Below are 18,360 nucleotides of genomic sequence, written 5' to 3'. Positions count from 1 at the left end.
TCTACTAACAGCGCTTATCACATGTAGCTATAGCCTATAGATACATGTTCAGTTATTTCATTGTATTGCAGAACAAAGGCGCCAGAATGCAGTAATACAAAATAGTAAAGCAAGTGTGTGAAGCTATTACAGTCCACTTCGGCCCTGCACCTGTGTATATACAGTTACCTATCACTGAGTCCAAAGTTAAGGAACTTGTAGAAGGGTTTCACTTGAGCCCATGGCATCCCTCAGTCAGTGCAATGTGCATCGGTGCCGTGGATGGGACCCATGTGGAAATCAGGCAGCCAATCATAGCGTAGTTTTGCATTCTCATGTGGACAGATTTTTTTTAAAACCGTGCTTGTGTGGTTGCGATTGTTTTTTAAAACGGAGGAGTAAAAACTCCAGTAATAAAAATACCCGTGTACGTGTGGACTAGGCCTACATTAGATAGATGTCTATTATCAGTGGAAGAGTTTTTAAAGATGTCACACCCTCCTCATCTTTCAATCATGCGGCAAACAGAGAAGACCAGTCCAGTTAAGATGAAACCACAACGGATGCCTTTCATCTCAAGATTGTTTAATTTGTACAAAAACTATCTTAATTCCCTGGACTAGACTTTGGTTAAAAGAGTCAATTGATTCCAGCACAGATTTGGATCAATAGAAGGCATTTACATGAGCTAAGATTTAGCTGCTAACCCACAGAGGAATGCTGGTGAATCCAGCCCAACACTGTTTGCTCACCGAGTTCAGGTCCAGGTTGTTTTGGACCCATTCCTTTGCTTCTTCATACTCCTCCATCAGACCCATGATGTACAGCGTGTCCAGAGAATCCACGATAGAAGCCCCTCTAAGTCCACCTGCAAACACAACACACACCATACATTATTGTCACACAACTTTAAATGATGACTCTGACTTTTAAACAATAAATATTTAATTTAGGCTTTTATTCACATTTAAACATTGATCAATAAATATGAACAGGAGCTCAACTGATCCTGCTTGATCAAACCTCACTGGCTCTTGCTGAAGCTCAAACGTGATGCGTAACACAAGAATGAACCTCATTGGTTCTTGCTGAAGCTCAAACGTGATGCGTAACACAAGAATGAACCTCATTGGTTTTCACTGAAGCTCAAACGTGATGCGTAACACGAGAATGAACCTCATTGGTTCTTGCTGAAGCTCAAACGTGATGCATAACACGAGAAGGAACCTCATTGGTTCTTGATGAAGCTCAAACGTGATGCATAACACGAGAAGGAACCCCATTGGTTCTTGATGAAGCTCAAACGTGATGCGTAACACAAGAATGAACCTCATTGGTTCTCGCTGAAGCTCAAACGTGATGTGTAACATGAGAATGAACCTCATTGGTTCTCGCTGAAGCTCAAACGTGATGCGTAACACAAGAATGAACCTCATTGGTTTTCGCTGAAGCTCAAACATGATGCGTAACACGAGAATGAACCTCATTGGTTTTCGCTGAAGCTCAAACGTGATGCATAACACGAGAAGGAACCTCATTGGTTCTCACATGTCAAGTGATTATGCTTGAGCTTCCGTTTACCACAACTGATGTGAGTTGATGAATGTTTACAAGTGAATAAAAGAGTAAATTAAATCTGTTCATCATAAAGCGATCAAGTCCCCAGAAAATTTGGACTAAGCCGCTCGATCCATATGGATTCGTTTTACGATCTCTTTAAGAACTTTTTGAAATATCCAAATGACAGTTGCATAGCTGTCAATAGAGGGAAAGAAATCTCTCAGTTTTAATCAAAAAGATCTTCATTTGTGTTTTGAAGATGAACGGAAGTCATTTTTGGATGAACTATCCCTATAAATTGATCCTTTGTAGTAGCAAAAACAAACTAAAGGCAGCATAATAATAGCTGAAGTGAAGTGCCAAACTGCAAAACTTCAGGTTTCTTATTCCCTCCTCTCACCCGGAGATCCCCACAACACCAGAGATTTAGCACCATTTAATTTGAAGTTATTAAATTCTCTTCACATCCTTAATGAAAAATATTCGGAGGCTTTCATTTAATTCACTCGACCTTAAATGAGATTGCTCGGGCTTCAGCCCCTTTAGTGTAGAAAATACACAAACTGTCGTGCACAAAACAAGCTCTTTATTGCTTCAGGAAAGTGCAGGGAGGCAGTGGCTCCATCGGAGCAGATGAAAAGCACATTATATGTAGATCGGTGACACTGACAAACAATGAAATATTTCATCCCTCCAATGGGAACGAATGAGGCAATAAAAAAACAGTCTTGCAGAATGTGTTTCAACCTCGCATTGTGCGCAGTGTGTCGACTTCCAAAACTCTGATGCAAAAATCCCTGCTGCTACACATTTAATGAGCATTTCAATTAGGAGCTTAAGAACTGTGAAAAAGAAATGAAAAACCAACACCCACAGGCCACAGCCTTTCCCATGACCTCCCTGGAAATACTGCAGCTGGAGAAGGATTTCGACAAACTCGGGTGCAAATGAGACGTAGCGTAAACCGGAGCCCTGGGCGTCGTGTGCCAGTTCCATAATGTGATGCAACTATGAGCAATAGTGCCTATTACAAGGTGCTATCAAGCAATGCTGCGCAGAAACACCAGCACAACCAGCGTGTGCACAAACGTGTGGGAATAACTGCAAAGGGTCTGAGAGAACGAACGAATAACAGATGGTGTGCTCTTACTAGTGAAAATAACTGGAAAGTCTTCAGTCCCCTGCAGGTAAACGCTGGTAAAGGAGGCGCGAGGTGTGTTTAGCCGTTACGTCAGTTTGGATGCACATGAAAGGCATCTCATCTGCCAGCAAAAAGAATGAAGGAAGTGATGTGCGATAAGAGCACATAAACCTCACAGCCTGACCGTATCCTGATCTGCTACTGCACAGATCAGAAACCAGAGCTGGGTGGTGGGATTTGTGCGGCTCGTGGTCTGAAAATTCCCATCAAATTCACAAAAACACAGGGATGCATTTAGTCATTTAGAGAGTAAAAAAATGAAAGTTCGGATGATGTGTGATGTCAGAAGCTTTCTTTAGAATATCTCTTGAGTCAGGATCTTAAACCAGATTATCGTTCTTTCAATTCCATTCAAACCATGTGTTATGTTTGACTTCTTAATAAAGTTACACACCAGCTGGTGACTAAATCCAAAGCTCTCCAAAGCCAATTCTCCTTGAAGTTGGCAGTTCTGCAAGTGTTCGTTCTGGATCCTGCACATGAATATGTGCATAAATGTACATCAATGTAGACAAGCAACAGTCGGCGGAGAATTATGTGCAATAAACATTTTATAAATCTCTTTTCTTAATAAAAAAAAACCACAGATAAGTGGTGCAGTAATGTGGAAAAATTAAAGAAATAACATGGACATTTTTTTATAGGGCTTAATATATACAAAATATATAAAATTTAAGAATTAAAAGAAATGTAGATAGGGCCTTATTTATACTATATATACTACATATTCACTATGTTTTTAGTATACTAAAATATTCTAATTACTATTTTTCTATATTTTAAATATAAAGGAAGAACAAAACAATAAACTTGGTTAAGGTATTTATTTGACAAAATTATTTGGAAAAAAAACAACAGCTTCAGGTTTAAGGGTTTAAGTAAAAAACTGCATAGAAAACTAAAACCTCGGGAAAAAGACTACAACATAATCAGTTATTAATATTTCACTGGTTCCCCTGTTTTTGCACGTGTTTCTCTGTATGTAACAGGGTTAGGGTCAAAAATGATGTCCGCACAATTTGGGATGTTGCATTGTGTTATCATCACAAATAAAACAACTGACTTAAAGCACATCTAAGCAATATGCTTATAAAATCCTTTTTAGATATTGAATAATATATACACTGTAAAAAATTATTGTTGGTTTTTGTTGGTTTAACTTAAAAAAGTAAGTAAGCTGGTTGCCTTAAAATTTTGAGTTTATTGAAATTAAACATTTGAGTTGATACAATGAAGGACATTTGTTTAATAAATGGAAATTCAAAATCTTCCTGCGTCATCAGAAATAAAACACACAAAATTACACAATATGCTTACAAAATCTTTTAATAATATTTTAATAAAGGTTGATGAATCTCAAAAAATGTTCATTGTATTAACTCAAAAATGTGATTTCAATGAACTCAAAATTTTAAGGCAACCAGGTAACTTTTTTTCTAAATAATTTTTTACAGTGTAGATAAATGGTGATGTCAATTTTCCTAGGCTGGACATCACTTTTGGCCACTACTGTATATATACAGTCTTGTTCAAAATAATAGCAGTACAATGTGACTAACCAGAATAATCAAGGTTTTTCGTATATTTTTTTATTGCTACGTGGCAAACAAGTTACCAGTAGGTTCAGTAGATTCTCAGAAAACAAACAAGACCCAGCATTCATGATATGCACGCTCTTAAGGCTGTGCAATTGGGCAATTAGTTGAATTAGTTGAAAGGGGTGTGTTCAAAAAAATAGCAGTGTGGCATTCAATCACTGAGGTCATCAATTTTGTGAAGAAACAGGTGTGAATCAGGTGGCCCCTATTTAAGGATGAAGCCAACACTTGTTGAACATGCATTTGAAAGCTGAGGAAAATGGGTCGTTCAAGACATTGTTCAGAAGAACAGCGTACTTTGATTAAAAAGTTGATTAGAGAGGGGAAAACCTATAAAGAGGTGCAAAAAATGATAGGCTGCTCAGCTAAAATGATCTCCAATGCCTTAAAATGGAGAGCAAAACCAGAGAGACGTGGAAGAAAACGGAAGACAACCATCAAAATGGATAGAAGAATAACCAGAATGGCAAAGGCTCAGCCAATGATCACCTCCAGGATGATCAAAGATCTGGAGTTACCTGTAAGTACTGTGACAGTTAGAAGACGTCTGTGTGAAGCTAATCTATTTTCAAGAATCCCCCGCAAAGTCCCTCTGTTAAAAAAAAGGCATGTGCAGAAGAGGTTACAATTTGCCAAAGAACACATCAACTGGCCTAAAGAGAAATGGAGGAACATTTTGTGGACTGATGAGAGTAAACTTGTTCTTTTTGGGTCCAAGGGCCACAGGCAGTTTGTGAGACGACCCCCAAACTCTGAATTCAAGCCACAGTACACAGTGAAGACAGTGAAGCATGGAGGTGCAAGCATCATGATATGGGCATGTTTCTCCTACTATGGTGTTGGGCCTATTTATCGCATACCAGGGATCATGGATCAGTTTGCATATGTTAAAATACTTGAAGAGGTCATGTTGCCCTATGCTGAAGAGGACATGCCCTTGAAACGGTTGTTTCAACAAGACAATGACCCAAAACACACTAGTAAACGGGCAAAGTCTTGGTTCCAAACCAACAAAATTAATGTTATGGAGTGGCCAGCCCAATCTCCAGACCTTAATCCAATTGAGAACTTGTGGGGTGATATCAAAAATGCTATTTCTGAAGCAAAACCAAGAAATGTGAATGAATTGTGGAATGTTGTTAAAGAATCATGGAGTGGAATAACAGCTGAGAGGTGCCACAAGTTGGTTGACTCCATGCCACACAGATGTCAAGCAGTTTTAAAAAACTGTGGTCATACAACTAAATATTAGTTTAGTGATTCACAGGATTGCTAAATCACAGAATTTTTTTTTTTTTTTGTACAAAATAGTTTTGAGTTTGTACAGTCAAAGGTAGACACTACTATTTTTTTGAACACACCCCTTTCAACTAATTGCCCAATTGCACAGCCTTAAGAGCGTGCATATCATGAATGCTGGGTCTTGTTTGTTTTCTGACAATCTACTGAACCTACTGGTAACTTGTTTGCCACGTAGCAATAAAAAATATACTAAAAACCTTGATTATTCTGGTTAGTCACATTGTACTGCTATTATTTTGAACAATACTGTACACAAACCAAAGCAGCATTTATTAGGGGCCAAGCACCAAGAGCCATTCATCTTTCTTCATTTCCCTATGCTTATCGTTCCTTTCTTATCAAGCTTCACGCCCATCAGAGAGCGTGCTCCCGCTTTAGATTGAGACTCATCGTTAGATTTCTTATTATTATTATTCCGCCATTGAAGTCTATGGCAGCCCATAGAACCACTTGCGGGAATGTTATGCAATTTGGTACACTGATAGAGGTCAGTATGTATAGGTTGCAAAAATACACTTTATTTATTTATATATTTCCGTAACGCTTTATCGTCTTCAAACCAATCTTGACACGTCATCACAAACATGACCTAAGGCAACACGCAGTGTTTCGACACAGCGCCACTTACTGGTCCGGAGATACGAATTTTTTTTATTTTGGCTTACAACGTCGGAACTGTTTGTCCAAAAATCATAAAAGTTATGATTCTTCGTTAGATTTGGGACACCATGCCGAGTCGACTGATATCTTTTTTTACCATGTCCGCCATTTTGACTGTCAACCATTTAGATTTATGTGATAAAAGGCTGTTTATGAACACAGGAACAGATTGTTACGAAACTCGGTATGGGTCATCACCACGGTGCCCTGAAGTAGCCTGAGAAGTTTCAAAAGTTTTTTTTTCAAATACTTATAACTTTGCGTGTGGTTGACTTATTCTCAAACTTTTTTTTGGCTCCTGAATCCATGCCGAGTCCAACGATACCAGATTTGCCAGGTTTCAGCGTATAGTTTGTGCAGCGTATTAATTAAGCGCTTATAAAACATTAGCTGATATCTTCGAAACCGCTGGTCAGATAGAGACGGAACTAGCATCAGAAGCTCGGAAACATAGGTCGATAGTAAAATATATGATACACCAAATGTCGAAATATTGATAGTAAGGGGTAGTAAAATCCAATCAAAGTTAGGTGTCAGTCATTTTTGATGTGTTTTTTCATATAAATGTCTATAACTCCAAAACGAAACGAGACATTTTCACCAAAATTCACACACATCTATGGGCTCATAGATATACTTTTTTTCAGTTTGAGTAATATGGGACAGACCTAGATGTTCCGCTTGCTTTAGGTATAGATTAGATAAGGAAGACGTGCTCTGTTCAGTTGTTACGGCCCATCTCGGGCCCTGTTTGACCATCTCTACCGTCTGTAGGATGATCTAGGATGATTTTATCTGCTGCACTCGATGCAACATCAGTCTTCTTTATCACTTCTAATCATGTCAGACGTCCAGAGAGCCGTTCATCTTTCTTAATTTCCCTTAGCTCATCGTTCCTTTCTAATCAAGCTTCACGCCCATCGGAGAGCGTTGTCCGGCTTTATCTTTGACCCCAGCTTAATCCCGATACGGGCCAGCTAATGAGGTCACGGCGAAGGACGTCAAAGGGGTAAAAAGCCAAGAGAGACACAGCGCTCTCAGATCCCTAAGTGATTGCCGGTCCGAGGTGTGTCCCATTTCCTGCTCCTCTTATTAGTAACAATGTGGCATATGGCCGACTGCTATCAGCCTCCTCTAGAGATTCTGCCACAGGCCGGAGACGCTCGCTCGCATTTGTCACTTTTAGACCCAGTCGGGGTTTAATCTGAGGCAAAGACGGCGAGTGATAGAGCGAGAAAGATAGCAGGACCACTGACTGTCACAACCTATCAGCTGTTCTATCTCAACGCCATCTCTACATCTCTATCTCAACGTGAGACATCAGTTTGGTCCGACAAAGTCATTCCTAACCCTTCCGTCGAAGCACATTGTGTCGTTTGGCTTTTAAATCAAGTTTGGCTTCAATTTTTAAGTTTTTGCATTCTGTTTGTGTTATCCAGGTGTATATCGTCTATCTCTATAATTTTTTACTCACAAAAATTGTTGATAATCAGATTAAATATAATAAAAATTCAAATGCTGAACATTTTGGAAAAAAATTTTTGTCTTGGCAAATAAATAAAAGTACTAAAATGACTAAAACTGGAAAAAAAATTAAAAGAAAACAGAAAAAGAAATAAAAACTAACTCTAATAAATATGACAGAAGCACACAATAATATTCTTAAAATGAAAATGAAATGTACTATATATTATAATACTATAATAGTATATAATAATAAACTAACACTGGTCTAGTCTGTATTTATAGTGGTACAGTAAACATATATGAATATTTTTATGATATGAAGAATAAATCATTTATAATAAATAAAGAAGAATACATTAATATAATCATGAAGAAAAAGAAGCTCTGTTTAAGGGGTTGTACTTATAGCCCATTATAAATGAGGGTTGTCAAGCAATCATTTTTTATTTATTTAATTAATTAAAAAATGTGGCAATTAATTCATCTAATTAATCACAAATTAATCTGACGTCAAATTTGGCGAATACCCTCAAAAGATCATTTAAAATCATTATTGTGTTAACTGAGAAAAGCAACAAATATACATTTTGTTTTTACATTTTTTCAATTTTTTTATTATATGGAAAAAGATGGCATTATATATATATATATATATATATATATATATATATATATATATATATATATATATATATATATATACACACACACACACACACACACACACACACACACACACACACACACACACGCACGCACACATATATTTAATATTATTTATTTATTATATATATTTTATTTTATGAAATGATACTAAATCTAAAACTGCCAGTATAGGTGGTCAGTAAATGTCTAAATGAATAAGTCATTGAATCATTAATTCATTTGATTCATTTAAACAATAGATTCATTCAGGAATCAAGCAAATGGCTCTCTTTGAATGAATCATTGAATCATTGGTTCAACCGATCGTTCCACTCAAAACGTGAATTCATTCAGAAACGAAATGCCGCTGTGTGTTGCTCAGAGACGCACAATAGATCTGCTCTGGCTTGATAAATATTTTTTAAAAATGTTGGTAAATTTTGGCAAAATTGAGCAAAAGCAGCCAATATTGTGTCTAAAGCAATACTAACCTCTTTTTTATTGAACTGTTGTATAAAATCGCATTTGCACTCATACTATCTGGGATCAAATCCTCACTTTACCTGCTTCAAGTTTGTCACCAATCATCTGTATGAACTGTAAGATGAACTACGTAGATCTGGGGTGGGTTTGTTTAACAGGTTAAATAATTTTAATGCATTTTTTTTTTTTTTTTACAAATTAAGAAATCAAGGAAAGTCATTCGTTACCAAAAATCTACTACACAGATTACAAACACTCATGTATGCCATCAATGCTTGTTACAACAAAAAACACAACGCCTCGTGCTATGCTCCGAGAGCAATATTTGTGATTTGATGACAAATTACATTAGAGGGTGGAGGAGAAAGAAAATGATCTTTAATTCAACGAGTTCCACGTCCCTGAGGCTGCCGGCGGCGACGCGCGCTGAAGCGTGGCAAATTCCTATTGAAAACAGAGGCAAAGCACTACTGATTGATAGACTCAGATGAGGCGAGGAGCAGATCAATCCATCACAGCCAGCTGGAGAGACGCTGCAGCACGACCTTATTCATTACAGCGGCTCCACCCCAGGAGACGGCGACACACGGGCCCTGACACGATGAGACCTGAAACCAACACTGACACTGATTCAGAAAAACTCATCCCGAATGGAGTACTACCATACTATTTACTGAGCACTGTACAGAATACACTCTATATGACTGAACAGTATGCTTCATTCAACCATAAACATTGATCTCATCACATAACCATAAAGTTGCATGTGAGTAGCATCTACAAAATCTAAAAAGCTTTTCCACTGTCGGGCCAAACTGTTCTCATAAAATCAAAATGGATGTTTTTTGGCTTTTAGTATGAATATGTTAGACTCACTGTTATCTATAAGCTAGTGTCCTCCTAAACAATGACACAATTCGCATTATATAAGCATTCAAAATGTACAGTTCCTCACTTCCACCAATAAGGATCAATGATTTTGATGACATCACTGCACTTCAGCTTCTCATCAGATTTTCTGTCCAATCAAATGAACTTTAGTATCTAGTATCATGTATGCACTCGGTCACTTGTTCACATATTTACTATTTTCTACATGGTGAATGGTGCACTATATAGGGGATAGGGAACGAACTGACGGTGTAAATAAGCTTTCCATTGGGGCGAATGAAGTCTGGTTTAGTGATAGAACAAAACGGATCATGTGATCAGGAGGAGAAACGGTTAGAGATAAGGAGGAAACTGTGGCTTTATGGAGCTCAATGGCTGTGGCCGTGCTGTGATATAAACAAAATACTATTGGATATTTTAAATAAAGAGGAGGAGCTGTTTGATATGCCCCACCCTGTCTTCCTGTTTCAGTGAAAATTAGGCCCCATTTACACTGCATGGTTCAAGTGACCCAATTCCGATTTGTTCCTCTCATGTGGCTCAGATCGGATATGACATGTGAACATGTAAGCAGTAAAAAAAAACAAGTCCAAGTGTTGCCAAGTCCGCGGTTTTCATGCAGAATTGGGCTACTTTAACACAGTTTTGAGTTGCAATAGGGCGGGTTTTGTTGTGAAAACCTGGCAACCCCGTCAAGGGCTCTCCTCTTTTTCTCCGCCTTAAGAGAGAAATGTTTTGCCGACCTTTAAAGATGTGTGGAACAGTGCAGACAGCAAAACATTGTGCAATCATTTTGTCTGCGCCCATTGCATATCGCGCTGTTTTACTTCCTTTCACCAGTTAAGAACATCTTGGGCTGTTTTGCCAGTGTGCAGTGTAAATGCAAATATCAGATACGCTTTTGAAAAGATGATGTAAATGGGTCGTCAAAAAAAATCGATTATAGTCACCAAATCGGAATTGTGCATCAAGACCTGCAGTGTAAATGCAGCCTTACATCAACACACTGAATAATGCTGCGCGTTTTAAGGCACTTCATAGGCCATTAAACATTCTGTGCCGATCCGGCCCAGCCGGTATGGATATGGTTTAATTTTCCTGATAATGGAGCTCTTTGGGATGTAATACAAGTCGTTGCCTTGGTAATGCAAGAGATTACAGATGATATGAGATGTAAATGGAGACTGTGCTATGGAAGATGATCAGATATTTCTTTTAATGTTATTATTAATTTCGCTCAAATAGCACGCTGCAGAAAAACTGGTAGCCAGGCAACAGACAAGTGACCAATCCTAAATGGCAATGTCACTCCACGCATTCTGGCTAACCGTGCTGAGACTTTCGGCCTGAGAACAGAAATATAACTGGAACCATTCCTCACCGTTCTTAGAACCGATTGGTGGAAGAGCGGCTAATGCAGGGGTGTCCGAACTCGGTCCTGTCCTGCAGAGTTTAGCTCCAACTCACCTCAACACACCTGCCTGGAAGTTTCTAGTATCCCTAGTGAGAGCTTGATTAGCTGCTTCAGGTGTGTTTAATTGGGGTCATAGCTGAAGTCTGCAGGACGGTGGCCCTTCAGGAGAAGGACTGGACATCACAGGGATGTAATTCTGAATCATTCATCACCCCGGAAAATTGGAAGTCAAGTTAAAGGTGCACTATGTAATTTTCCGTCCGCTAGAAGGCGCCTATTCAAAACAAAGGCGCAGTTTGATGACGCCAGGTTTGAGCGCAGCATCTTGGGACATGAGGTCTTCACCTCACAGACGGTGGAAAAGAATCGGGCTAGGACTCGGGCAGAAATAATGTTGATGGATGTGATTATTAACGCTACTGTAGTGAAGCAGAGCAGGACAGTGTTGAGGAGCTGAGCAAGACCACTGGAGTGATTGTTGCGCAACCCGCGCCTCGCTAGCAGCGGGTCTTTTATTATGACGGGGCACAGTCTCTGGCGTCATTTCTGCTTTTCCGGTCATGAGTATGAGGTAGGGATGCGCGATATACCGGTACTGGAAAAATACCGGTATATATTTTATTTAAAACGGTACGATATCATGATTTTGCACATTTCGGTATATGCTGCTGTTCCGAAGTTCACCGCTAGATGGCAGCGCGCTACCCAAACTCACCCGAAACAACCCGCAAATGTGACAACAACATAGACGGACAAAATGGATAAAGCAGTTGAATCTCACTCAAGATGCCCAAAACGAATTAATAAAGAGAGGAGTAGAAGTGACATTTGTAATGACTTTGCTTATAAAACTGATGAAGAACCATCAAACCTAGCCAAGAAGCATCTGTCACTATCCTGACTTTAAGACTTCTGAAGAGATCGACAGGTCAGTGAATCATTCAAACCATCTCATTTAGACATTTATTTTCTTTTAACACTGATCAACGCACACACATAGCCTAACATAAGATCGAATATCACAATCTCCAGCGTTCGTTTCAACCAATGACATTTAGATCTCATAATATTTGCACGCGTACTATTGCACTATTTACATTCGCGTTAGACACCGCCGACTGTGTTTATGTGAATACTCACTAAAGACGGACATTTGTACATAATTCTGTGTATTTGACTGTTTAAGGAAACTTAATGTGTAATGTGCGAGCGTGACAGGTGACAGAAGTGACAGGCGTGTGTGTGTGTGTGTGTGTGTCGTATGAGCTCATATCTCCTGTAACTGTTATTACGAAATGCTATAAAATCTCTTGCATGTTCAAATTATTTCCGTTCTCCATCCCGAGACCAGCGTGAAATGTTGAATCGGATTATGCAGATTGCTTTAGTGTAGTGCGATTTCTTTTGAACCCAGAAGCAATTTGCTAATTTTGAGAGATTTTTGCTGAAATTACTGTTTATCATATTTGACACATTTAAGTGTGTTTAAAATGATGTCATGACATTACTCTGTGCGTTCGCTCAGCGGCTACACTTGTTCACACTGCAGTGAGAGTAAAGCGTTTCTGCCAAATAAACCGAGAGTAACGCAGATATGATGCCATTGACAGGCGACTCTCTCAGACGTCCCGGTTCATTGGTTAAAATAGCAATTTTCTCACAATTTACAAATAGTTGGAAACATTTAGGATATTGCAACACTTCAACTGAACAAAATATATAACACTGGCCTAGTGGTTTTTGGATATTTTACTGCAAAAATACACATTTAAGTGCATTGCAGTATTATTTTAGTCGAATTAAGATTTTGTCAGTTTTTGTCTATAGATTTTTTTCATTTTTATATTTTCATTTTTTATTTTAGTTTTTTATTTTACATGTTTTTGGCATTTTTGTTAAAAAAAGTAATATTGTGAATATTATTACACTTTAAAATATACTTTAATATACTATTTTCTTTAAATAAATGAATATTCATTAAGGATGTGTTAAATTTATAAAAAGTGATAGTAAAGATTTATATTGTTAGAAAAGTACTGTTTCTGTTTTGAATAAATGCTGTTCTTTTTCATTTTTATTCATCAAAGAATCCTGAAAAAATTATCTGTTTCCAACATTGATAATAATCCTCATATTAAAGTTATTTCTGAAGGATTATGTGACACTGAAGACTGGAGTAATGATGCTGAAATTTCAGCTTTTATCACAGGAATAAATTACATTTTAAAGTATATTCAAATAGAAAAACATTATTTAATTTTTTTTTTAATAATATTTCACTGTATTACTTTTGTTGTTGTTGTTGTATTTTTCATTAAAGGCCCAGTGAAATCAAAATTGAAGTTTTTTAGCTTTTAGTATAACTGTGTTAGCCTTAAATTATTAATACGCTGGTATGTTCCAAAACAATGACAAAAATGTGCATTTAGGAGATATAAGCGTTCAAAATTTACAGTCTCTCACTTCCGTTAAAACGAATCTCAGATTTTGATGACATCACCTACTCATCAATCTTCTCCTGTCCAATCAAATGCTCTTTAGAATCTAAAGCCCGCCCCCTACACTGCTGAAGCGGCGGCTGAAATCGGTCAGTTGTTAACACACATTTACTAATTTCTACATGGCAAAAGGCACACAGCACACTATATATGCGATAGGAAATGATTCAGTGTTAATATGCTTTTATTTAAGGCGAATAAAATCTGTTTTCACGTTTGTTTCACGCACCGCAGCAGCGCACACACCAACGGCTCTGGTGTAAATTTAGACTACAGACACGAGAGCGCAGCGCGGATCATATGCGCGAGTCGGCACAGACAACAAACATATCGACCCATCTGAATTCTGCACAGAATGCTGCATTACAAAGCGATATGGAGGAGATTATGATGATAAACACTGTTAGAGGAAACTGGCTTTACCAAACAGAGAAGGTCCGCTCTTGCGCTCTAGTCAAACTGTATATTAAGAAAACGCTATTGGTTGTTTAAAAAAAACGTGAGGAGCTGCAAACAGCAGGAGCCGTTTCAGGAGAAATTCCATCAACACATTGAATAATGCGGCGCGTTTCAAGGCACTCCAGTGGGCCTTTAAAGAATGCAGGCTTAATGAGCAGAAGAGACTTGTTTCAAAAACATAGAAAATTGTAATTTCCAAACTTTTGACCAGTAGTGTATATTTAACTTTAATTTGTAGTTTATTTTCAGTATTTTTAGAACTTTAACCTAAACAAAAAATAGAGATGTGACCTTGGCAACTGATGGAAATAAAAAAAAGTTAAAGTTTACATTTAAAAAGAAGATATTTTGAAGAACATCAGTAACCGAACAGTTGATGGACCCCACTGACTTCCAAAGAACAAATACTGTCCATCAGCTGTCTGGTTACAGAGGTTCTTCAAAACATCTTCTTTTGTGTAGAAGAAAGAAACTGACATGCTCTGCCACAGAAATAACATTTTGAGCTGAATTCATGAAACAGTTGCACCACTTGAATGTAGAAAAAGGGCTTATTCACTCATTTACTTTATAAATTCATAAAGAAAAGTATATGGTAAAGAAACTAACCAGGACGCCTCGATCAACATGACAAGCATCAGGCCAAAACAACACCACGGAGAAAGACAGGACTGTTCTTCACCCTTCGTCTCCGGTGGTGGCAAAGTGTGTCTGGTTTTATCATCTCATCATTACCACAGCCGAGGGAAACACATTAGCCTACCCAAACTGTACGCATGTGCTTTTAACCGATGATTTCTTCTCCCTCTCGTTTGATTGAGGGATGCGTTACAAAGGCAGCTCGGCCTGTGATTGCTGCTCCTCTCTGGTGTTATGGTAATCAAACCGAACACTGAGCTTAATGATGTGTGTGTCTGTCCGAGCTGATAGCTGCTGCACTACGGGGACAACAATTCAGAGATCAAGGGACATCAGAGCCGTAGTCCAAATAAATGCAGACCATTACAGGAGAAAGCAGACAGACATCGACGCAGAGAGACTGAGAACCGCTGCCTAGCAATGCCACTGATTAATCCCATCTGAGGCCTTGATAATGTGCAAGTGTGTGTGAGACATATACACACACTTCTGATCTAATGCTGCCATCAATTCAACTCGGAAAATTGTGACACAATGCCACAAAGTAACTTATGTAGAAATCCAGAAATAATGGTGTTCCTTTTTAAAGTTCCTATATTAAAGTTTCTATATTGTATTAGCAAATGTTTTCAGAGAAAGGCATGAAAAACAAGTTAAATGAACCACTTTTATGCTAATTATACGCCACTGGCATTGCATTCTGTAGCATCATTTTTCTGAGGCTATGCAATGCCAGCATCCATGTGAAACGGCATCCCATTATCATCTCAGATGTAAAAATATATGATTGGCATTTTTAATATGTAAAAATGCCTTAAGATTTGTCAGAATCTTAAAGGGGGGGTGAAACACTCAGTTTCAGTCAGTGTCATGTCAATCTTGAGTACCTATAGAGTACTATTGCATCCTGCATATCTCCGAAAAGTCTTTATTTTTTTTATAATTATATAAGAAAGATGCGCTGTTCCGAGTCTTTCCGAAAAAAGCCGAGCGGGTGGGGGCGTGTCGTGTGAGCGGAGCTAAATAATGACGTGTGCAGCAGCGCGCTGCTATTGTGTTGAGTCGAGTGCGTCATCCCTAACAGCGGGAAAAAAACTTTATTCAAAATAAAAATATGGCTTTTAATCAGATACAGCCATACATCTATGATCCGGAATCAGACCCAGAGGCTGCAGTTGAACAGGAGCAGCAGCAAAAACGACTAGAGCAGGACGTCTGTATGTGGTAAGTTACAAGTTATACACTAACTATATAATATGCTTAGCGGCTTGTGTTATTTACATATTTATACTTGAATTATATCGTCGTATTTTTGTCTTTGAAGGTGTACATGTGGGAAGTGCAGTTGTGCACGTGTGTTTGTGTGTTTACGCGTGGTTTGTGTAGACAGTAAGCGGACTAAAAAAAAAACAGACATTTGAAGCAGTCTCACTCACCCTTCTAACGTTGGGACTGCTCCATCCTTCAGCATTAGGCGATTGGGAAAATCCGGCGTCGAGCTGGGCCTTGTTTATGAAACAGTCGGCACCGAAATGCAGCGAACAGATATAAACATTGGCGCAACTCAGTTGCTGATCCGGAAAAGCAAATTACATCCACTGTTGCCTTAACGCGGGGTTTTGGCGAATCTGTGCAGGACTGTCTTGGTCTGGCAACCAAAAACGCACTTTTTTGGTGACATTGTTATGTGAACATCACCTGTCCAGCATCCTACAAGCCAGCGCTTTGATGGGCGTAGCCTGTTACTTTCGCTCTCTCCCTCTCTCTCTCTCACGCGCTTCCGGTAGAATTGTCCGTAAGGCCCATACAAGGAAATTCCGCCCCCACTAACGTCAATGGGGACGCATGATCTCAAAAAACTTGCCGAAACTTATGACTAACCGGAAGTAGTATTTTTGACAAAGAAATACTCCCATCAAACGTCCACCTTAACTTTTGAAACTTTGTCTATGATTAGTATGGGATTCCAAGTCTTTAACAGTGTAAAAAGATCAGTATGCATGAAACAGCATTTCACCCCCCCCTTTAAGATCTGAGCTGATCAAATAATAAGTAAAAAATGTAGTGTTAAAAATCACAGCAGACAGCAATGAAAACAGTGCGGTTATTGTTTAAAAGCTAAAATTATTTTGGGGTAATTTCAATGAAATGAAAGAAATGACTAAATATGCAATAAAAATAAAGCTAAATAGAAATATATATATATATATATATATATATATATATATATATATATATATATATAATTTCTATTTTGCTTTATTTTATATTGTATATTATATCAGTACAGGCCAAAAGTTTGGACACATTACTATTTGCACTTTAGACTTTAAAAATGACTTTACAAAGATGGCAGCATGATTATTTTTATTTTTACACAGAGATTGGTAGTCTGTTAGTAAAATCTGTTTTCATTAGCAATCTGTTTCATTATGCCAATGACACTTCTTGTGTTTTTTTCTTGCCTCAAGTCTGCCTGTAACTCAAGAAGTATTAAATATATCCTAATATCCTTTTAGATTCTGGTTGTCAACAAACATTTCTTTTCATATCTTCATTTGAAATGCAATTGATGGTTCAATCCCAGAGATATAGAGATCCTAATGCGGCTCTGTGAGTAAAATGAACACATTGACAGTGGTCACAAACCAAATGTGGGAATCTTTGCGTAAAGTTAATACTTTTTTTAACGTTTGAAACTAGAAACGTATCTTGTGTTTTTCTATCAACATAATTGCACCGAACATTCCTGAATTCCATACATATTCCTTTTTCAAAGTTTGCATGCCTGTACCTCTAAAAGTATTGAAGATATGTTAATATCCTTCTAGATTCTCATTCTTAATAAACTTTCCTTTTAAAATCTTCATTTTCAAGGCCATATATAGTTCAGTCCCATTTATATGGGAATCTCAAAGCAGTGCCATGTTCAAATTGTTGAATTTTACAGTTTATGTTTTTTTTACAGTTTTTATTTTTTCAGTGATCGAAAACCAAATGTGGTTCACTTTGCTTACAGATATGGCTCTTCATATCTCTGGGATTGAACCATATAGGGCCTTTAAAATGAAGATATCAAAATAAATGTTTGTCAAGATCCAGAATCTAAGATATCTTTAATACTTCTTGAATTACAGGCATGTAAACTTGAGTCAAACAAACACAAGAAGGGCTTTTTGCCATTTTGTGAACTGTCACCGTTGGCATATAATGAAACAAAGATTGCTAAAGTCAACAGATTTTGCTAATAGACCTACTAATCTCAGTCTAAAAATAAAATAATGATGCTGCCATCTTTCTAAAGTCATTTTTACACCCCTCTAATTTGGCTCAAAATCTCAGGTTAAAATTGTAATTTTGACCCCACCTCTAAAAACAGTGGATTACTCAGTAAATATACATGATCTGTGACATTTATTTGTCCTTCATCACTATTTATGTTTGTCTTCCTACATAAAAAATATATTAACACAATCAAAAATTTGACCCAAGGACACTGCATTATCCAGCAGGAATACTGTGTAAATAATACATACTACACGATATACTGCAAAAATAATAAAA

At 37.8% G+C, this 18,360-nt stretch overlaps 1 protein-coding gene across 2 annotated transcripts in view; it reads right to left on the bottom strand.

Moving 5' to 3' along the window:
- The window catches only part of LOC137082578 (mannosyl-oligosaccharide 1,2-alpha-mannosidase IA), a 312,430-nt gene that overhangs the window by 122,476 nt on the left and 171,594 nt on the right, over positions 1-18,360 (bottom strand). For both annotated transcript variants that reach the window (XM_067447843.1, XM_067447844.1), the window contains exon 3: positions 732-847. In XM_067447843.1, the coding sequence (XP_067303944.1) occupies positions 732-847 (116 nt within the window). The remainder of the gene's footprint in view (positions 1-731; positions 848-18,360) is intronic.

Source organism: Pseudorasbora parva, chromosome 7 (genome assembly GCF_024679245.1).
Source record: "Pseudorasbora parva isolate DD20220531a chromosome 7, ASM2467924v1, whole genome shotgun sequence".
Taxonomy (NCBI): Eukaryota; Metazoa; Chordata; class Actinopteri; order Cypriniformes; family Gobionidae; genus Pseudorasbora; species Pseudorasbora parva.
Note: the sequence above shows the minus strand (reverse complement) of the source record. Positions and strands in the feature narration are given on the sequence as shown.